The 20,511-nt window shown below is 36.1% G+C and overlaps 1 protein-coding gene across 1 annotated transcript; it reads left to right on the plus strand.

The window, feature by feature from the left end:
* The first annotated feature begins 10,136 nt into the window (after nt 1-10,136).
* Nucleotides 10,137-18,797, plus strand: LOC130940918 (translation initiation factor IF-2, chloroplastic). The gene is made up of 12 exons (XM_057869203.1): nt 10,137-12,066; nt 12,169-12,201; nt 12,768-12,881; nt 13,118-13,267; nt 13,400-13,498; nt 13,600-13,662; nt 14,039-14,194; nt 14,295-14,360; nt 14,868-15,104; nt 16,069-16,344; nt 17,065-17,253; nt 18,103-18,797. Exons 1-12 carry the CDS (start codon nt 10,552-10,554, stop codon nt 18,256-18,258), a joined length of 3,054 nt encoding a protein of 1,017 aa, XP_057725186.1. The 5' UTR covers nt 10,137-10,551; the 3' UTR covers nt 18,259-18,797.
* Nucleotides 18,798-20,511: the final 1,714 nt, after the last annotated feature.

Below are 20,511 nucleotides of genomic sequence, written 5' to 3' on the forward strand. Positions count from 1 at the left end.
CCCACACTTAAATAATAGCATCGTCCTCGATGCTCACTCAAGCAGGGTGTGACGAAATGCCATCTCTGGAAGGATGGGCTGCTGGTGTCTCGATGGTAGGCTGAGGGTCTGTAGTCGCTGTGAGGATTGGAGGAGTGGTCTGCGGAATCGGGGGTTCTATCCGTAGAGGAACCTCCGGATTTGCAGTCTGTAGCTGGTGGTGCTCCTCATGATGTGGGGCAGTGTGGCAAGGACCTCCCTGTTCAGCCTGGGTAGGTGCCTCCTCCTCGTGATCGCTCACCTCCTCCTCAGATGTGTCGGAGGGCGTGTCGGGCTCGGAGGAAATGTCACCACCAGAGCGGATCATCAGCTTGAGGTGCTCATAGCGTCGCTTGTGGCGATGCTCAGACCTCTCAAAAAGTCGCCTGGTACGACGGTCAGATCTCTCAAACTGCTGCTGGTGATGGCACTCCATTTGATCGAGGCGATCAAAGAGTCGGTGCACCAGATAGTAGACGGGCTCAAGAGCATGTGGAGTGGGTGGTGCTGGGCCAATGGAAGCAGAAGGGGTAGCTGAAGAGGTGGCTGCCTCAGTAGTGTCAGTGAGAAATGGAAGGCGGTAGCCGAAAGCCAGGAACTTCTGACTGTGAGGGATGATCTTTCAGCACTCTACTGCGGGGGGCTTTTCATCAACAGCCTCCCAAGGGATCTCAGCTCGGCGACCCAACTGAGTAATCTGGTAAGGAAAAGAGAGGGTGCCTCTAACATGGACCCTGGCCATGTAATGCCGGATGAAACGAGGTAGATAAAGGTCCTTACCCGTCATCACACACCAGATGAGGGTAATCATAGCAGCTAGCACCTCTGTCTCATGAGTGCTCGGCATCACATAGTTGCTCAGAATCTATTGCCATAGTCGAGCCTCATCATTCAGATATATATAAGCCTGATTCCCTTTGGTACCAATGTGCTAGTTCCCATGACCCAAGGAACAGTAGGATCAAGAGTAATGTCCTTTTTTACTGCATCCCAATCAAACCTCATGAATCTCATATCTTCCTCAGCATTCTGGTAACCATCTGGCTGATCTGATTTAGGTGGAAGATGGAAGATTTCTTCAATTGCTTCCTTAGTAACCAGAATCTGTTTGCCTCTGAGCTGTACTGCATCCAGGGAAGAGAGAAAGTAGTTACTATAGAATTCTCTAACCCAGGATGAGTTGACCTCAGTTAGGTTCCTCTCCAGGAAGAACCAGCATCTCTGTTTGATCTTATCTGAGGTGTACTGCTGGAGTTCTTCTGGAATTTTGAGGGTCCTTTCCAGGTGTAGGTTCCTGGCGGTGGCAAAGGTTGGGTATTTCAGCTCACAGTATTTGTTTGTAAATTTTACCGGGTCAGCTGAAGGTACCAACTGATCAGCTTTTTCCTGCAGGGTAAAGTTCTTCTCCCGCCAAGAATCATCATGTAAGATGCCAAGGATGGAACCAGAGGATTCACCTCTTTTCTGTTTGCCAGTTGTTGCTTTGCCCTTACCCCTGCCTTGAGAGTCAGACATCCTAAAAAAAGAAAACAGAATTTTTCAAGATATAATTGAGGAATAAAAGCAAGAAAATAAGTAGGCAAATAACAAGATAAGCATGAAGTGGCAAAGAAGCAGTAGAAAAATGAAATGAGTTAAGTAAATGTATATTTCGGATTGTGTTGGAGTTGAAAAGCGGAGATGAGAAATCACATTCCAAAATGTGTTAGAAGTGGAAAGCTTGTTAAATAGAAAAACAATAATCATGCCGTGAGTGAAATTAATTTAAAGAAGGAGGGAAAAGATAAAGTGGGAAGTTAGAAAGTTAAAAATGGGTAAAATTGAAAAAGAGGTTAGAAAGCGAAAATCAGTGAGTTAGTAAAAAGGAAGTTAGAGTAAGTGGCATGATGATTGGTTCCTAAGTAACAAGAATTTCACAATTTGAAGCAACAGTCAACTCATATTCAAGTAGGAAAAACAGGGTATTGATGATGATTCAGATAGAGATAGAAGTAGTAAAAAGTAAAATCAAACCATCAATAAATCAATTTATTAACCAGGAGATCAAAAGTAATAAGAATGCTGGCCCGGGCATTCAAGAATAGGTTTGGTATGCGTGGGGCAGTTCAAAAATGAGAATTGCCAAAACCAGTACTGGAATGTAGAAGGAAAAGTAATTTACAGAAAATTGGGCAGCATTCCGGCTAAAATTGGATGTTCCTGAAAAACAAATAATAAGAATAGTTCATATGTAATGAAATAAGGCTGCACAAATAACAAGAATAAGAAAGAGCAGTGTAACATCAGAATGTAATAGTTAAGAACAACATATGGATAGGATCAACATCATAGCCAGAATAACTTGCAGAATAGATAAACAGATAACAGGAACGGTGTAATTATCAGGCCTAAATCCACTAACCAGATCCTAGCTACCTAACCACCTAGAATCTACTACAAACATGCATCTCTATCTAGCCTATGCGGAACAAAAATTGAAAAACGAACTAATAAGTCACAAGGATGAATCGCCGTATGGCGAAACCTGGTGCGTAAAGAGCAATAAGATGGGGCAGAGATGAGGGCAGATGGGTGATGATGCGGCGGCGCTAGGTGAAGCACGGCGGCGCGGCGGTGGGGCAGTGGCTGTCGGAGGTAGGCTGCGGTGAGGGGCGGTAGTGGAGGAGAGTGAAAGAGGGGGAGAAGAAGGAGGAAAGAAGGGAGGGTTGGGTGTCGCGGCGGTAGAGGTCGTGGTGGTGGGGTGGTGACAGAAGAGAGAGAGAGAGGGAAAGGAAAGAAGAGATGGGAGGGGTGGTCGGTGCGGCGGTGGTCGCGTGGTGATCTTTGAGGACTGCGGTGGTCGTTGGTGGTCGGAGGTGGTGGCTGGGGTGGTTGAGAGAGAGAGTTGCAGAGGTTAGAGAGAGGGGGGGTAGGGTTTGGGGACGCGACGGGGAAGGGTTCGCCTGACTTGGGGTTAGTGATCGCGAATCCACGCGGATGTGTGGAGGATGCGATCACGTGAGTAGGGTGAAATAGGGTCTACGCGGGCGCGTGGTCGACGCAATCACGTGGATTGGGTGTAAGGTAGGTGACGCGAATGCGTGAGGCACGCGATCGCATCGCTGGAATTTGTACTAGACGCATGCTTCCAACGTCGTTTCAGCGCAACTCTCTGTTTGGTTTGGGGTTCATAATATCCGCGCGATGCGATCGCGTCGCTCACGCTTTCACGTGGGATGTGTGTTGTGTAAGTGACGCGTTCGCGTCGGGGATGGTCGAAAGCTCATTTGGTCCATATAGAGAATCGGCCAAGGTATGGTTTCGGTTTCTTCTATGTAGTATATAATATTCATGGACACTTAGGCTAGTGACCCATAAGATAGGATTGGATTTGAATGGTTGATGAGTTGTTGGATGTATTTTTATGATGATGCTTGATGAAATGATGAATTTTGAGTTGATAATGATGATTAATAATGATATGATGAGGATGAATGATTTGTGAAGTTGAGTAGTGGATTATGTTGATAAATGTGATATTGGTGATGGCTGATTGGTAATATAGTTAGAAAATTTTTAATGAAGTTTGATATATGAGATATATTAATGTGATGTTGTGGATGAGAAAAGGTGAAGGAAAATGTGGTAAATTTAGGGTAGTATGACATAGAGGGTTGATTTTCATGAAAAGCGGAGTTTGGACTGGTTTGGTTTGGTTTGGTTATATTTGATAAAGGAATTGGGAAAATTGTAATTTTGGGTAAAAGTTGTTTTTTGGTGAACTTTGTCGGATCATAACTTTTGCCTCGATCTTCAAAATTGATTGAAATTTATTTATAATTAAAGATCTTTGAAAAACCTTTAAATCAATATAAAGTTTGTGAAATTTGAAATTTTGTAGAGAAAGTTATGATCATTCAAAGTTGGTGTTGAAAATCTGAAAATTCTGCAAAGTTACAGAATTATGAGTTTTCTAGTATGTACGCACGCACAGCCTTGTGCGCATGCACACTCTGTGTAAATGGCAACCTGTACGCACGCACAGACCTGTGCGTCTGCACACGTAGATGCAGGTAGTTTGCTTGCAGCTCTGGCACAGCCTGTGCGCGTGCACACCAATAGGAAAATTGCAACCTGTGCGCACGCACACGTTGGGGAGGCCAGTTTGTTGGGGGCGCTGGCACAGGTTGTGTGAGTGAACAGATCTTTCTATGTTTTGACACCTGTGCGTACGCACACTTTTAAAAAATTTCCTGGGCATGCACACGCACACCCCTGTGCGGATGCACACGCCCTGTTTCTCAAATTTTGCTTTGTTTTCAACTATTTCACCTTCCCTACGAGGTTATAAGCTTCTATAACACCTTTTTAAGTCTTTTGGGCATATTTTTGGGCGTTCAAACATGGGAAATTGTTTAAGGGTTTTAGATGCTATTATTTGGGAAAAAGTTAGCAAACGGAGTACTAGGTTTCTATTGTACTGGGGAAGGCTTTATGATGTGTGATAAACGGTTGATGAATTAAATGAGAATTAAGAAACTGTTGAGTTCGGAATTGTAATGTGAATAACAGAGGTAGAAAAGAGTCGAGGACTTTGAATGAAGTGATGGATCCACCTTGCACTAAAAATATTTTTGAAAACCACTGTACTACTTTTCATGGAGATTATGAGACGCTATGCGCCCGACAGGGACCGAGGTTGGATCCCGCCTGTCGAGGTAGCGGCGGTAGTGTAAGGGCGGTGGTTCGTCCCGCTTGCGCTTAGATGTGAGGTCGGAGGCAATAGATCCCGCTCGCATCCCTTCGGATCATCAGAGTGTATAAGTGCAAAATCCTGGATAGTGATCCGAGCACTATATCTCGGGGGCTCCAACACCATGATTCCGAAGGGCAACATGTCCATGGAGATGTGTCGGGTTGACAGTTGAACCGACAATGTGATATCACAACCAGTAAGGCAGGCATTCATCATATGCATTTTCTACCTGTTTATATGCTTTGCCAACTTGATATTGTATCTCTATATCTGTTAAACATGTCTAATTGCTACTTGTATTAATTGCTGTTTATGCCTCTATTTGTGTTTTACTTGTATTGTATATACTTATGCTTTGCTGGAGCTGAGGAGGTTCGGAAGGCGGTGCCGATGGGATCGCATGGCAGATCAGTTGGTGAAGGCTGTGAGACAGCGGTGTTTGATTAGAGTAGAAATTTCCTAAGATAGATTACCCTGTTATGGTACTACGGTTTAAGTTGTATTAAGGAATTACATATTATGTTGTTTTGGTTTAGAATGCTTTAAGTTTGAATTCTTGTGATGGATATGGAGTCTAGGATTGCCTTTGGTGTCTCGGAGTCTTATATCCTACATCACTGGGAACTGTTACCATACTGAGAAACTCCAGTTTTCATACCATATTTCTGTTATGTTTTCAGATGCAGGTCACAACCCACCTCAGTGAGTTTGTCTGGTTGGTGACAGGAGCGGAGGATCCGGATATATTTTGCAGTCTTTTGTTTATTTTAAATATGTCTCTCACTTTTGTATTTTATTTCGCCTAGAGGCTTGTATTTGAGGGAACAAAACTTGTATAAGCTGTTTTTACTATCTGGTTTCGTATATGGTCTGTATATAGCTAGCCGGCTTAAACTCCGCAAGTCGTGACTAGTTTCGTATGATATTATCTACTTACCTTTTGTTGGATCATCTATGTTCCTTGTGCCTTATGTTAGTCACTTCGCTAATACGTTTCGCGCTTTTCAAATCCTGTTTTTGAGTTATATCCTTCATCGGGCTTCTAGATATTATAAATTCCTCGTATATAATATAAGTATAAGCTTAGAACTGTCGTAACATTTGAATAATCTTTGCTTTAGGACGCGAGGTAAGGCTTAGGCTAATTAGGGTGTTACATCCAACATATAAGCACCTTGGCAAGTGTTGCAAATTAGTGACGGTTTTATACTTTAAAAACCGTCACGAACAGTTTAGCGATACTCCTTACCAACGGTGATCCAAAACCGTCACTATCTCAGCTGGCGACGCTCAAATCCATGATGCTTTTTTTAATCGTTGCAAAAACACTTAGTGACGGTTAAAATCGTCGCCAAGCATTAAAAAAAACGTCGCAAAAATGATGTTTTGTTGTAGTGTTATTTGTAGGAAAAATGACAGGCAAAGGTGAAGGAGAGGATTGACAAATGTGCCTCAACATCAATGAACTTTGTATATTTTTTATGCTAGAGTAATATATTGTGTTAGAGTTCTATATCTTCTGTTGAATATGCTGAGCTACTAAAGAAGTAAAAAGTTTATGAAGCGAATACTGTGTTAACCAATTATAGTTTAGTCAAATATATATGCTTAAATAAAACAAAAATGTTGATTATATTGTATCAATTACTGTGTTAGGTAACTGCACATTTCAACTACTACTTTTTTTATTGGAATCATTATGCTAATAAAACTATACGAGAAATGTGTGTAATTTTTTGAGAATATATTATTAGTTTATGTGATTAATAGTTAGAATTTGTTGGATGTGTTTAAACAAGTCTTATTGGATATAAGTTTGAGGAAACACTTTTAATTTTTTCTTTTTTTTTTTCAGTTGTATAGCAAAATGACCTTTTAGATATGCTAAACATATTCATAAAATACTCACTAAATAATAACTTATGAGTAAAATAAAAATATGTAACAAATTAAATAAATTATAAGTAAGATGTTAGATTTAATAATTAAATAAAATTTGAAAATCTATAATAAATGATGTTTTATTAAAAAAATTACAATGAAAAAGTAAGCTTAATGTATTATGGTTATATATAAAAAGTTATAATATTATAAAATAGTTAATTTCATCTTTATATAACAACAAATCTATATACTTGTTTATTTTTATAAATTTAATTCAAATTTATGTTTGTTTTGCATTTTTTTTAAATGTATATAAAGAAGGTTACTCATGTATAATTTTTCAACTAAATTCCATATTTTTATAGCTTTTAATATGGTTGATGATTAACTATGTGACATATATCTTGCTGATTAATGATGTGAGATATATCAACGATGTAGATTTAATATAAATTTATTTCGTTTTTATTCATTAATATTTTGTGCATGTCAAGAGCTAATTTATAAAGATAATAAACTACCTCTAGCTTAAGACATGTCTCTCGATAGCTTCTAAAAAATTAATCTTAGTTTTGAACCGTTCTTTTAGTAATGCTTTAATTTGAATGATTTATAAATCCTATTAATATGGCATATTTATGGCTCTTTATCTATTTTTATATAACAAAAAAGAAGTTAAGTTTTAAATTTTTTTTATATGTAGTTATGCATGATTTCAAATATAAACATATCCTGTAAGTTTGTTTTCTTTACTTTCAAACGTTAATTTGAGAGCTAATGATGTAGGTGACTTGTAGATTTTGCAATATGTTAAAAGTATTCAAGTTCCAATAAAATAGAAGCGATTATAGAGCCTTTAGTTTTACTTTTTTTCCTCCTTTTTTAGTGTATCTTCCTATAGTTTATCTATCAATTTATGTAGGTGAGGTTATTAGCAAGAGAGATAGATCTACTCAATACAAGAAAAACAGGGTCACTTAAAGAAAAGAAGGTGCTTAAGGTGCATGTTATCACTACCACAAATATGGACTTTAGCAACGCCAAAATTTGTACGCCTTAAAACCGTTCTCTTAAATAGTTTTAGAGAACAGTTTTTTAAACTGTTGCTGTTGAATTTCAATTTTTTATTACGTTCTAGCAACAAAATAAAACCGTTCTCTTTGACTATTTTAAAGAACGATTTTATAACCGTTACAATAATTTATTTTTTGACAACGGTTTTTTATTGTTGTTTAAATATTTGTACAAAGGATACATTTTTATATTTGTTTTTAGATATATCAAGGAATGCAAACAAGGTCAGAAGATTGTGTTTTTGAAGGTTTAACTTGTGAAGTGGTAGGATGAAATTACAATTTAGAAATGGACCATGATCTTATCCAAGTAATGGAGAGGTACATATACATGCTTGAAATGGATAATAGCAAATTCTCCCAATTCTATATTACTAGATATAACTCCGTGGATGATACAAGAAGGAGACTTAAGTGGATTGTTTATGACGATAAGATGAGACTGAAATCACTTATGAAATTTTGTATCGTGTATGACATAATGTATTCAAAAATAGCAAAATTTTACTTATAAAAAAAAAGTAGAGATTTATTGTTAGTCATTTTTACTGGAATTTTCTATTAATGTCTAGATTTAAGTCATGGTGTTGTGTAATGTCAACTTAGTGTGTCTATTTTTCTTTTAATTTTTGTTTTGCCTTTATTGTGTGTACTACTTTTGGAGTTAACGTCTTTAGTGTAGAAGTACTTAGTACAATCGCACTACAACATGCAATTAGTCTTTTGTTTGTACGTTCTTTTTAAAATTCAGTCCTTATTATCTATATTATGTGTTGTTACGGTATGTTGAAATCAATAAAAAAAACATGATGTATGTAACATAGAATTTCAGTAATCTATTTTCAAATATAAAAATATCACATTACATTTTGATACAAAATCGAATACTTAATATTAAAAAGAGTATTAATTAACTTTCATGACTTAACTACACAATATTTTTCGTTCATATTTATAGACCAATAAATCATACCAATGAATGTCAAATATTCATGAATTACAATTATAATGTACTAAAAAGAAAGTCTAAACATTTAAATATATAAATAGTTAATTCTGATAAGGTGGTATAATAAACCGATATGCCTTATAACAATAGCATATTAATCAATTTAAGAGTATGATGTAAAATTTATCCAATTTATAATTAGAGTCGACAATTCATCAATTTTCCATTAATAGTACACAATTTTTTTATATCATCTCCTTAAATTCATATACATTTCACTTGATTTAATAGAAATATAAACTTTAGCAATATGTTAAATTCTTTCCAAATTTAACGACCTACTTCAACAATTTATATAACTTTTTAAGTATTAATATTTTTTGCAACGTATCTTACATAAATAAATATATAGATAAACAAATAAATAATTATAAAAAATAACATAAGTCCAATACAAAATTATTTAAATGTTTTAAAGAATAGTTACAACAATAAAACACTACTACCCACGTGTATGTGCGGGACTTCTGCTAGTATATCATTAATGGTTGGATATTTATATTAGAGAAAGTTTAGGAGACCAACACTTTTATTAAAATTTGGCTAGCACTTAATCAGTAAAAGAAAAGTAAATAATCTCACACTATTAGATATAATCTCATATTATTAAAAATATTAATAATAACTAATTGATAGCTAAAAATCACAAAATCTATTGACCTCATATAGCACTTCTCTTTATATTAAGGTGAATACTATGGTGCCTAAGTTATGGTGTCTAACTTACTAAAAAAGATAAAGAAATAATATTTAATAAACTTTAACTATTTTATTTTTACTTTATACATTTTATTTTTTACCTATAAAAATAAGTTAGGCAATTTAAATATAATAATAAAAGACATCATAGAATTCACCTTTATATTAATTTTCTGTTTCACTAGATCCATATAATTTTTTCTTTTTTTGGTCAGGAATAATTTTACCTTTCCAAAGCTCGGTTGATTTGAGATATGTACGAGGGAAAAAAGCAATAATAATAAAAGGAGAGGCTAAAAATTTTTATTATGAAAGAAAAATGTGTGCAATTTAATTTTATTGGTGGTGCATGTGTTTTTATTTTCATATGGGAATTAATAATTGATAAGTCCGATTATTTTGTAAATTAATTTTTAAAATTTTTTTAATATCAAATTGAAAAGTTCAATTTGTTTGTTATAATTAAAAAAAAATTCATAAATTAAAAAGTCCGATTTTGTTCCTAATAAATGATATGGTCTAATTTTCACATTTTAAATAAAAAAATTTTACATTTATAAATAACATTTTTATAATCCATGATCTTAAAAAACAATAATTTGCAAAAAAGGACCATGTGCATCAAAATCCACGAAAAAAAAAAGAAAAAAGAAAAAGCCAGAAAAACAAACAGAAAACAAAACCAAAGCCTTATCGCACACAAAATTTGACAGGCACACAACCATCCACACACACCCCTTCCGAAACATAAGTTTATCTCCCCTTCCATACATAAAACAACCTCACTCTTCTCTCTTCTTCTTCTTCTTCCTTTTTCTCTTATCCTTCTTCTTTCAATGTCCCCAATTCTCACGTAAGTTTCACTCACTCTCACTCTTTCAACTCAAAGGTACCATATTCTTCTGTTTCTTCTTTTTGTTTTATTGGGGGCCACGAATATTGATATTGATATCACTATCACTATCACTAATTTTTTTTCTTCACTTTTTTAAGTGAATTTTGTTTCTGGATATGTTGAATTATCAACTGGGGTGTGTAGAGTAATGATAAATTTTTGAACTTTCATCTTATTTGGACCATTTTTTCCCTTTATTTTTATTGGTAGTTTTCGGGTTGTGGGGTGGGGGTAAAATATGCTTATACTAGTTGGGAACGTGCAAGGAACAATGGGTTCTGTGGCTACCCCATTGAGTTTTGGAAGCTTAATGGGTGTGAGTTCCAATGGAGGAAGGTCCCGTTCTGTTGTGAGGAGGGTGTCCCTTTCAAGAGGTAACTCTATTAAGGATAAGAGGAGATGGCATTGTATATCACTGTCTGTGTGTAGATATTCTGTTACCACAACCGATTTTGTCGCTGACCAGGGAAATTCAGTGTCCCTTGATTCTAATAGTAGTAGAGGAAGCCAAGGTGGTGATGATGGTAGTGGTGGTTTTGTGCTTAAGCCTCCTCCTAAGCCTGTTTTGAAGTCCCAGGAGAATAAGGATAGTCCCCTTTTGGGCTCGAATTCAGAGTCCTGGGGGAATTCGCGGAATGGCGAGTCCCTAGATGATGATGTACAGGAGAGGAATAAAGTGATTGAGTCACTTGGTGAGGTGTTGGAGAAAGCTGAAAAGTTGGAAAGCCCCAAGTTGGATGATAAAAGGAATAATGGCTCAATAAATAAACCCACAGCGCCCAATACAAATGGTAATTCTAAGGTCAGTAAACCGGTAAATTCAGCTAAAACACAGAAGGCTAAAACCTTGAAGAGTGTATGGCGTAAAGGGGATTCGGTTGCAAATGTACAGAAGGTTGTTAAGGAGGTACCTAAGCCTAATAACAAGAGTGTGGTAGGGGAAAAATCTGAAATAGGGGCAGAAGAGAAGATAACATCCGAGTCTCGTGCTCCTCAGCCCTCATCAAAATCTCAGCCAATGTTACAAGCAAAACCTTCTGTAGCTCCACCACCAATAAAAAAACCTGTGGTGTTGAAGGATAAGGGGGCAGCTAATGCATCTGTTAAATCTAAAGAAAGGAAGCCTGGGCCGATCTTAATTGACAAGTTTGCTTCCAAGAAACCTGTTGTCGATCCTGTAATTGCTCAAGCAGTCCTAGCCCCTCCAAAACCAGGGAAGGGCCCTCCATCAGGAAAGTTTAAAGATGACTACAGGAAGAGAGGTGCTCCAGCTGGAGGAGCAAGAAGGCGTCTACTAAATGATGATGATGATGTGATTCCCGATGAGGACACATCGGAACTCAATGTTTCTATTCCTGGTGCTGCAAGAAAAGGAAGAAAATGGAGTAAAGCGAGTCGAAAGGCAGCAAGGCTACAGGCTGCCAAGGATGCGGCTCCTGTCAAAGTTGAAATTCTAGAGGTCAGTGACAAAGGTATGCTGGTGGAGGAGTTAGCCTTCAACTTGGCAATCAGTGAAGGAGAAATCCTTGGATCTTTGTATGCCAAGGGGATCAAACCAGACGGCGTGCAAACTCTCGACAAAGATATGGTGAAGATGATATGTAAAGAGTATGATGTGGAAGTTATAGATGCTGATCCAGTCAAAGTTGAATCGTTAGCAAAGAAAAGGGAAATTCTTGATGAAGATGATCTTGACAAACTCAAAGATAGACCTCCTGTCATCACTATTATGGGCCACGTAGATCACGGCAAGGTAAGTGACATCATTCTGTGACTCTATTCTTTCTTTTACGCCTTATTTTTTCGGTCTGACTTCCTCTATTTTCGTATACTTATCGGTATTTTCAATTGGCAGACAACTCTTTTGGATTATATACGGAAGAGCAAGGTATGATAATAATATAATATTGCATCCTTTATTCTTTTTTCAGTTTCATTCATGATCAGGAATCTATAGGCTACATGGATATTTTCTTGTATAATTGCTATTGGTTATTAACATGTTTTAGGAAACTTTTATGCAATATAATTAGGTTTAAAATAGATTAATTATGCTACATATGATGTCTGATGCGAAATATTTTCGTTCTTATGGTTGTCTCACATGTAACAATATTGTCCCTATGCTGTTTCAACCTTTGTAGGTTTCTTGGTTGGACTTTGTCCTACTTGTAATGTGGATATGCAATTCATATGATTTCAGTTTTAGGTATTAATGATTAGGGAAATAGAACATGGAAGATACTATGAGAATAAGAGATAGGTATTTTTCTTGTTACCAATGATTAGTAATAGATGTTTTATGTGTCGCTGTGACGTGCTATGCTGTTCCATGCTAGTCATGTGTGTCTTAGTATCTATAGATGATGGAATTATGTTATTGCCATACCTTAGCATACTAATGCACATTTGCATGCATGCTCAACACAAGCCTGATGCGCCAGTTGTTAACAGGTAGCTGCTTCTGAAGCTGGTGGGATCACCCAGGGGATCGGGGCTTATAAAGTAGAAGTACCTGTTGACAGAAAACCTTTGCCCTGTGTTTTCCTTGATACTCCTGGGCATGAGGTATACTCATTGCTAATTATCATTTCTATCCTTTTCCTTATACATCTGCCAAAAAAAAAAAAAAAAAAGAAATTGTATATTTCCTTCTTTAGGATCATGGTTAGATTCTGCAATTTAAAGGATGGCTCATTGACTTACCCTAGTGGTCTTGTGTGCAGTTTCTGGCTTAATTGTTTCCTATAATTAGCTTTGCTCTCTTCTTTCCTATAGATGATATGTTATGTGTGTTCTTGTAGGCGTTTGGGGCAATGAGAGCTCGTGGGGCAAGTGTGACAGACATTGCTATCATTGTTGTGGCTGCTGATGATGGCATTCGGCCTCAAACAAATGAAGCTATAGCTCATGCCAAAGCAGCGGGAGTACCCATAATCATTGCCATAAACAAGGCATGACAACATGATTTGTTTGAATTGAATGTTTAAATAAAGAAGATAGATCATCATTTAATAATTCTTGTTCATTACTTGGTGATTGCATTAGGATTTTTGACAAATCATTATATATTCTTTTTGAAACAGATAGATAAGGACGGAGCAAATCCTGAGCGAGTCATGCAAGAGCTTTCTTCCATTGGTTTAATGCCAGAAGATTGGGGTGGTGACACCCCAATGGTTCAGGTTTTTACCTTATATTTTATACTTTTTCAACTCTCATATTTTTTCTTATGCTTATGTAAGTTTATGGACAATATGTTTCTTTCTTTTTTCTTTCATGACAGATAAGTGCTCTTAAAGGGCAGAATATAGATGATCTTTTGGAAACTGTTATGCTTGTGGCTGAGGTAATTTGTTTATCTTTGGTGTGTTGACTAATTAAACTCATTTAAGCCTCCAACTATTCTATCTTGTTCTCCAATTAATTTATAGATTCTAATGTTTATATGTTCAGAAAAGATAAGTCCGTATAGAAAACAAAATGAAGATATATGGACTTTGAAACATTCATTTCCATTTCCTTTATATTAGATATACATTTATAGATTACAATTTGATACAAAATTTATATGGAAAAAAATATTACCATTAAGTGTTGCTGACATCTTGATTTAATTTTCTGTGATTTTTTGGGAATATGATGTCTATTGACTAATTGATGGTGTTTGGTGGGGCTTTCTTTTAGCTGTGTTTCACACTGACCCCTAATTATCACTTATTTAGTTGCAAGAGTTGAAAGGAAATCCTGATAGAAGCGCAAAGGGAACAGTCATAGAGGCAGGTCTTGATAAATCAAAAGGACCTTTTGCTACCTTTATTGTGCAAAATGGTACCCTCAGAAGGGGAGATATAGTAGTTTGCGGAGAAGCTTTTGGAAAGGTTGGTGGATATTTAAACTTTTGGTCATGGAAATTTTTCTCTATTTGCATTGCTTTGTTGCCTCTGCAATTTTTAACATCCTTTGATTTGGTTCTTTCAGGTGCGAGCTTTGTTTGATGATGCTGGAAAGCGTGTTGATTTAGCTACACCCTCTATTCCCGTACAGGTTTGTTAATTCTTAGTACAGAAGAAGGCATATGATGTGTTGCTAGATTTTTTCTCATATTCATTTAGAAATGATTTGAATTCATTATGTGATGCAATAATGGTTGGCTTGACATTTCTCTGATCCGCATTTAAAAGTGAATTCATTTACATGTGCGCATTGAATTATTAGATTGCACAAGGTTTGGTATTATTATATATTATCTTTTTGAGTAATTGGGAATATCTGATATTGAGGCAATGACAGATTTTTGTCTTCAATCCAAATCCTTGGGGCCAACTTGAAAGTTAATATAAATGAAATCTTCATTTAAAAGTTAATTGCATCAGAAAAGCTTTTCAGCAGCGGAGAACATCAAACAATTATGGACTTTTGATTTATCATAGTTGACATCTCCGGTCACTTTTTAAATACTATGCACATTTTAGGTTCTAAATGCATGCCAAAAATCAGACCCATTAAAGAATTATCTGAAATCTGTTTTCTGTCTTCTGTTCATCTTTGCAGGTTATTGGATTGAATAATGTTCCGATTGCCGGTGATGAATTTGAGGTTGTTGAATCCCTTGATACTGCACGTGAAAGAGCAGAATCCCGTGCTGAGTTGTTGCGAAATGAGCGTATTTCTGCAAAGGCAGGGGATGGCAAGATTACCCTTTCTTCCTTAGCTTCTGCAGTTTCATCAGGAAAGCTTTCTGGACTCGACTTGCATCAACTAAATATTATCTTGAAGGTTGATCTTCAGGTATAGTCACTTCTACAAGTCTTCTTGGATTCGTAAAGCATAGTATTGATCTTAACTTTATGGATCAACTTACCTGGTTGAATTCATTAAATTTTATATCATAGATATCTTGTAGTGGTTTTATGTTATGTATTGGATCATTAAAATAAGAGCATAATTTGTGTAACTTACCAATGTATTTAGTGCCTAAATGTACTATATGTTACCTACTAGTACATTAAAGAGCATTGAGTATTTGTTGCAGGAAAAACTGTATTTATCAATACAGGAAGTGGACCAATATACATAGCTAATAATAATAAGCAAATATTATCTGGCCCATCATTTTGATGCGAAGCTATTTGTCAAGACATGCATTAAGGTGTTAGATATATATTTGTCTGCGAAAGCATTTTGGTATAAATGTAATTGTTTTCTGAAACCCAAATCTCAGTTAGGCCTCTATGAAATAGCCATCAAGTCCCTAACCAAGAACTAGCCATCCGCCCCCACGGCATTGTCATCAGGGTGGCTGAACTGGCGGCAGCTGTATTATTAACAAAAAGAAATATCCATTACAACCAAAGTTTGTATATCCCTATAACTAGATTTATTAACACATCTGACATATTCTCTAGCACTTCTCGCTTATGCATGTACAACTTATTGCATACACTAGTTATTGCAGAATATTCAAACTCGAGAGAGGATTTAGATAAATGTATTTTGAATCTAGCTTATTCGAGAAAACACTTCTATTATCTTGGTCATTGATACCTATAAAAGTAATATATATTAAATTCTATCTCATATCATATTATATATAATACATTTCCAAATTTGTTATATGCCAAATATTTGCTACGGTTAAAATATACAAAGAAGCAATTAGTTCCTGCATTTACTACTTAAAATGTTTCATTGATAATCACTTTTGTGATTGTTTCACCCGAAATCAAAATATATTTTCCTTGCTCTTGCCCAGGGATCCATTGAAGCTGTCAGACAAGCCCTGCAGGTGCTACCACAAGATAACGTCACATTGAAGTTTTTATTGGAAGCAACAGGCGATGTAACCACAAGTGACATTGATCTTGCAGTTGCAAGCAAAGCAATTATTTTTGGATTTAATGTCAAAGCACCAGGTTCGGTGAAAAGCTATGCAGATAATAAAGCTGTTGAGATTAGATTATACAGAGTCATTTACGACTTAATCGATGATGTCAGAAATGCAATGGAAGGGCTCTTAGAGCCTGTTGAGGTACATCAACATATCTTTTATTGTATACCCTTTTAGTGTAGATTATGCATATGAATTTACACACTGATTATTGATGACATTTAAGTATGTTATTGTTTGTAAAGAAAACATCTAATGTATTTTAAAGCACACTACACTTCCTAAGGGGAGTTTTGGAACAATGGTTGAGTTGTCTCCACATGACTGAGGTCACGGGTTCAAGCCGTGGAAACAGCCACTGATATAATTATTAGGTTAGGCTGCATACATTACACCCTTTGGGTTGGTCCTTCCCCGAACCTTGCGATGCTTATGCACCGGACTGCCCTGAGACTACACTGATCTTCCTGTTCTATTGGGCAGTAATGGTCATAAATTGGGTCCTTTTCCGACAGTTATGGGGTTAGGGATCCTTTTCTTTGTGTGTTCGAGTAATGGTAATTGGCAAGTGTCTTAGGATCTTCCTTTTCTTTGTCCCAATTGTCCACAAATTTTCGGTGGTGAAAAGGTGGTCAAATTTTGCCCATAGACAGAGACATTTTGTCTGTTTTTGTATCTATTTCCTTCTCCAAATAGGTTTGTATCTCTTAGCATCTCTGTATTTTTTACTCGAGACAGTTACCAAATTAGAACTTTGAACTTTGGTTGATGAGCACTAGGGCATGCTTTATTTGCCTTTATCTTCACTCTGACCTAAATTACTGAACATTCTGCTGTAAACTAACTGCTATCTTTTTGCAGGAGCAAATAAAAATTGGCTTAGCAGAAGTGCGAGCCACATTCAGCAGTGGTAGTGGTCGTGTTGCGGGATGCATGGTTAATGAGGGAAAGGTGGAGAAAGGATGCGGTATTCGAGTCATTCGGAAGGGAAAAGAAGTTCACGTTGGTACTGTTGATTCTTTGAGACGGGTAAAGGAGATAGTTAAAGAGGTATGTCTTTACTTCAAAGTCCTACTTCCCATGATGCTAAAATTACCGTGTCTGATATTTCTTGTGTCTAGTCATGTTAGAAATTATAGTCTCACTGAAGATTTTTTTTTTAAATTATTAACTCATACCTCATGCATTTTGGATAGGACTGTCAAACGGGTTTGCCCAGCCTGCCTAAGTCCACGGGTTATGCGGGATAGACCGTTTAACTTTTGTTTGTTCACAGGTTTCAATTTTCAATCCCGAATTGGTTTTGCTGGCCCGACGGGTTATATGGGCTGGTTTATTTATATTTTATTTTTGAAAAAAAAATTGAATAAAAAATCCAGTTTTAAGCGTAAAAGAAAATTTGGACAAAAAAATCACTTTTTGGGAAAAAATCTTAAACAAACAGCTTTTTAGTGGGTGGGTTGGGGGAAATATTGGAGAAGTGCCGATCTTTAAAAAAAATGCAAAAAAATTTAAACAGGCTGCCCATTTAGCTTGCGGGATGGTATGTTTAGTCCGAAATTTAAACGGGTCTGATTTAGAGGTAAATGTCTGCCTGTTTAAGCAGGTAAATGGGCTGGTTTGACAGATTTAGCCCATTTTGACGGCCCTAATTTTGGGTGAATGCTACAATTCAATAGAAACTAATAGCCAATAGCCAAATTTATCTAGTGGAACAAGTTGCGGTGGTCTTTTTGGCTGGTTTAGTGGTTTTTTGTTGTGTATTAGTTCTCCGTTTTAGTTGTGTCCTAGTTTTGTAGTGTCGACTATATAGATCAAATTGCACCATATTGCTCCATCATAAATCATATCCATGTGTAAAACATTTATATTCACGGATGCATTTTCTCTTCTGCACAGGTAAATGCTGGTCTTGAGTGTGGAATTGGGTTAGAGGACTTTGATGACTGGGTAGAGGGTGATATCCTTGAAGCCTTCAACTCAGTTCAGAAGAGGCGGACTCTTGAAGAGGCCTCAGAATCCATGGCAGCTGCCGTGGAGGGGGTAGGGGTTTAATTATAAGATCGACCAATGATGCGCCTCCATGAGATCTTGGATCATATCATGCTTTTGCCATAGCTGGTGATCCAGCAGGGGAAAAAAAGGGTTATACTTGTACACTCTTCAGTTGAGGGCAATGATCATTGTGCAAAGAGGTCAAAACATAACATCAAAATCATGGTGAGGGAGGTTAGAAGTGAAAAATGATGTGTTCCATTATATGCTGTAACAGTGTATATAATACTAGTCTCAGCTCCTTGTAAAGAGGGTTAAAAAAAAAAAGAACTTTCAATGCGTTGATTCCTGAATAATCTTAGCAACCGTATAAGCTGAGGAAAAGCAAGTGCATTTTTTTCTTTTGCTAATTTTTTGTATGATGCTCTAAGATGGTTGCATCATCTTACACTACAGCAAAGTCTGGAAAAATTGTATTTTCTACTGTGTTTTGTTCCAACACAAAATATAGTTAGATGATCCAAGGACCAATGTAAATATTTTGGTAAAAAAATCTATTTAATTTGTGAAAATCAAAACGGTTATTGAACGATCAGTTCATTGTTTTAATAGTGATTAAACCGTAAACGAACCGGTTTAATTAAATAATGTAACCATGTATAATTGATGTACCACTACAAATGTTCTAAGTTTGAACTGTAATCACATAAATAGATTTTTCTTTACAACATATATTAGTCCCTAATCCTTTTTTGTTTTTTTGTAAGTTCTTGACTTTGTATAATATTATAATAATCATTCTTAAATAATGATTAGTTCTTGACCTTTCATCTCTCATAAAATAAAAGATAAATTAGTCTTTAATCATTTTTAAACAAGTGACAAATTAACATTATAATTATTTTTGTTAAAACTAATTTATTCAACAAAATTATTCGATTATGACTTTGTAGAGCAGGCTTGCACATAAGGCTTCCCCACTCTCGTCCTGGGGCGTTAAGGGACTGAAGTTTTTTAAACTAGGGCCGTAGGGTCGGCACACTAACTTTATCTTGCAATACTAACCGAATTTTGCGCACTAACTTTATCTTGCAATACTAACCGAATTTTGCGATTAGAAGCATAGACGCAACCAATCCGCAATGCGTATCCTCCGAGAATTGGGGAGTATGTTCTCTTTCTTTAGAGACCTAAAGGTTGCATGTGAGGCAATGAGCTCTATTAAGATTATCAATCCAATTTGCAACACATTGCATATAGGAAATGGCGGAGGTGGTGGTGTGAATGAGGGTGTGTTGACATAAGAGCCTAGCAAATAAAAAAAAAAAATCTCTACTGAGTCTTCGCGCCGACCTATTTTATTTTTTGTAGGCACATGATGTTAATCTTTCTTTTTGTCATGGTATCCACCACTTCCATAGATTTTCGTGTTAGAGTGCCTATATTACATGTCGCAAATCTCAATTTTCTGTCGCTCCGACTTTTACCTTTACCTCTTTCTTTGTGAACTAACTTATTTACCTTCGTCCGTTCTCGAAAACGTGGTAACCCTTACTCATTTAACATTACACCTGGACACCGATGCGACGGCTCTTTCTCATTTGACACTGTACTCAAGGCATACAACGTGTTGCTTCCAGGTAATGACCTAACTTTAGCGCAATAACGTCTTTGATCTATGTCATGAAGATTCAACTAAGTTTTTATGTTGGTTATCGAAGGTCTAACACAAACCATTTCCTTTATCCGGACTTGGGACCGGTTATGTACCGCATGTATAATATAGACGGAGTTAAATTTATAATTTTAAAATAAAAATAAAAATATTAATAATGGGAAAATAACTTGCTCAAATTTAAAATATCAATAGTAAATTATTAAGGGAAGATTTGTAAGCAATATTTTTTTTATATTAAATAACGTTTATGAACAGCCAATTTGGCACAACAATTATATAGTGTTGAATTAATTGTTTCTAATGAAATAACTGTGATTGTATTTATATTTGTAATATGACGAAATTATTGATAAATGAAATATATCTATTGGACAATTTATTTATTTACTTTTCCAAAAAACAAAAGAAATATAGACAAAGGTCATACTATATAATATGATGAAATCATGGAAATAAATGCTTGCTAAATTAGTCTTTACTGTGTAACAAAAAATGATTAGTAATTAACAATGTCAGTTTTCGGATGATTATCTGAAATGTTGATTTGGGACTGAATGTGAGGTCCATATTCTTAGTATGGCAGTATCTGACTTGCTTGGTGTCGAGGTGTCGCCTGTCCGAGTTTCTCGTGAGAA

The sequence above is a fragment of the Arachis stenosperma genome, chromosome 7, assembly GCF_014773155.1.
Source record: "Arachis stenosperma cultivar V10309 chromosome 7, arast.V10309.gnm1.PFL2, whole genome shotgun sequence".
Lineage (NCBI taxonomy): Eukaryota > Viridiplantae > Streptophyta > Magnoliopsida > Fabales > Fabaceae > Arachis > Arachis stenosperma.

Excerpts from the sequence above, each read along its gene's own strand:
- LOC130940918 (XM_057869203.1), top strand. The coding sequence starts at position 10,552 with ATGCTTATACTAGTTGGGAACGTGCAAGGAACAATGGGTTCTGTGGCT. Across the intron at positions 12,202-12,767 it reads ATTATATACGGAAGAGCAAG|GTAGCTGCTTCTGAAGCTGG; the intron begins GTATGATAATAA and ends AGTTGTTAACAG. Across the intron at positions 15,105-16,068 it reads TCTTGAAGGTTGATCTTCAG|GGATCCATTGAAGCTGTCAG; the intron begins GTATAGTCACTT and ends GCTCTTGCCCAG.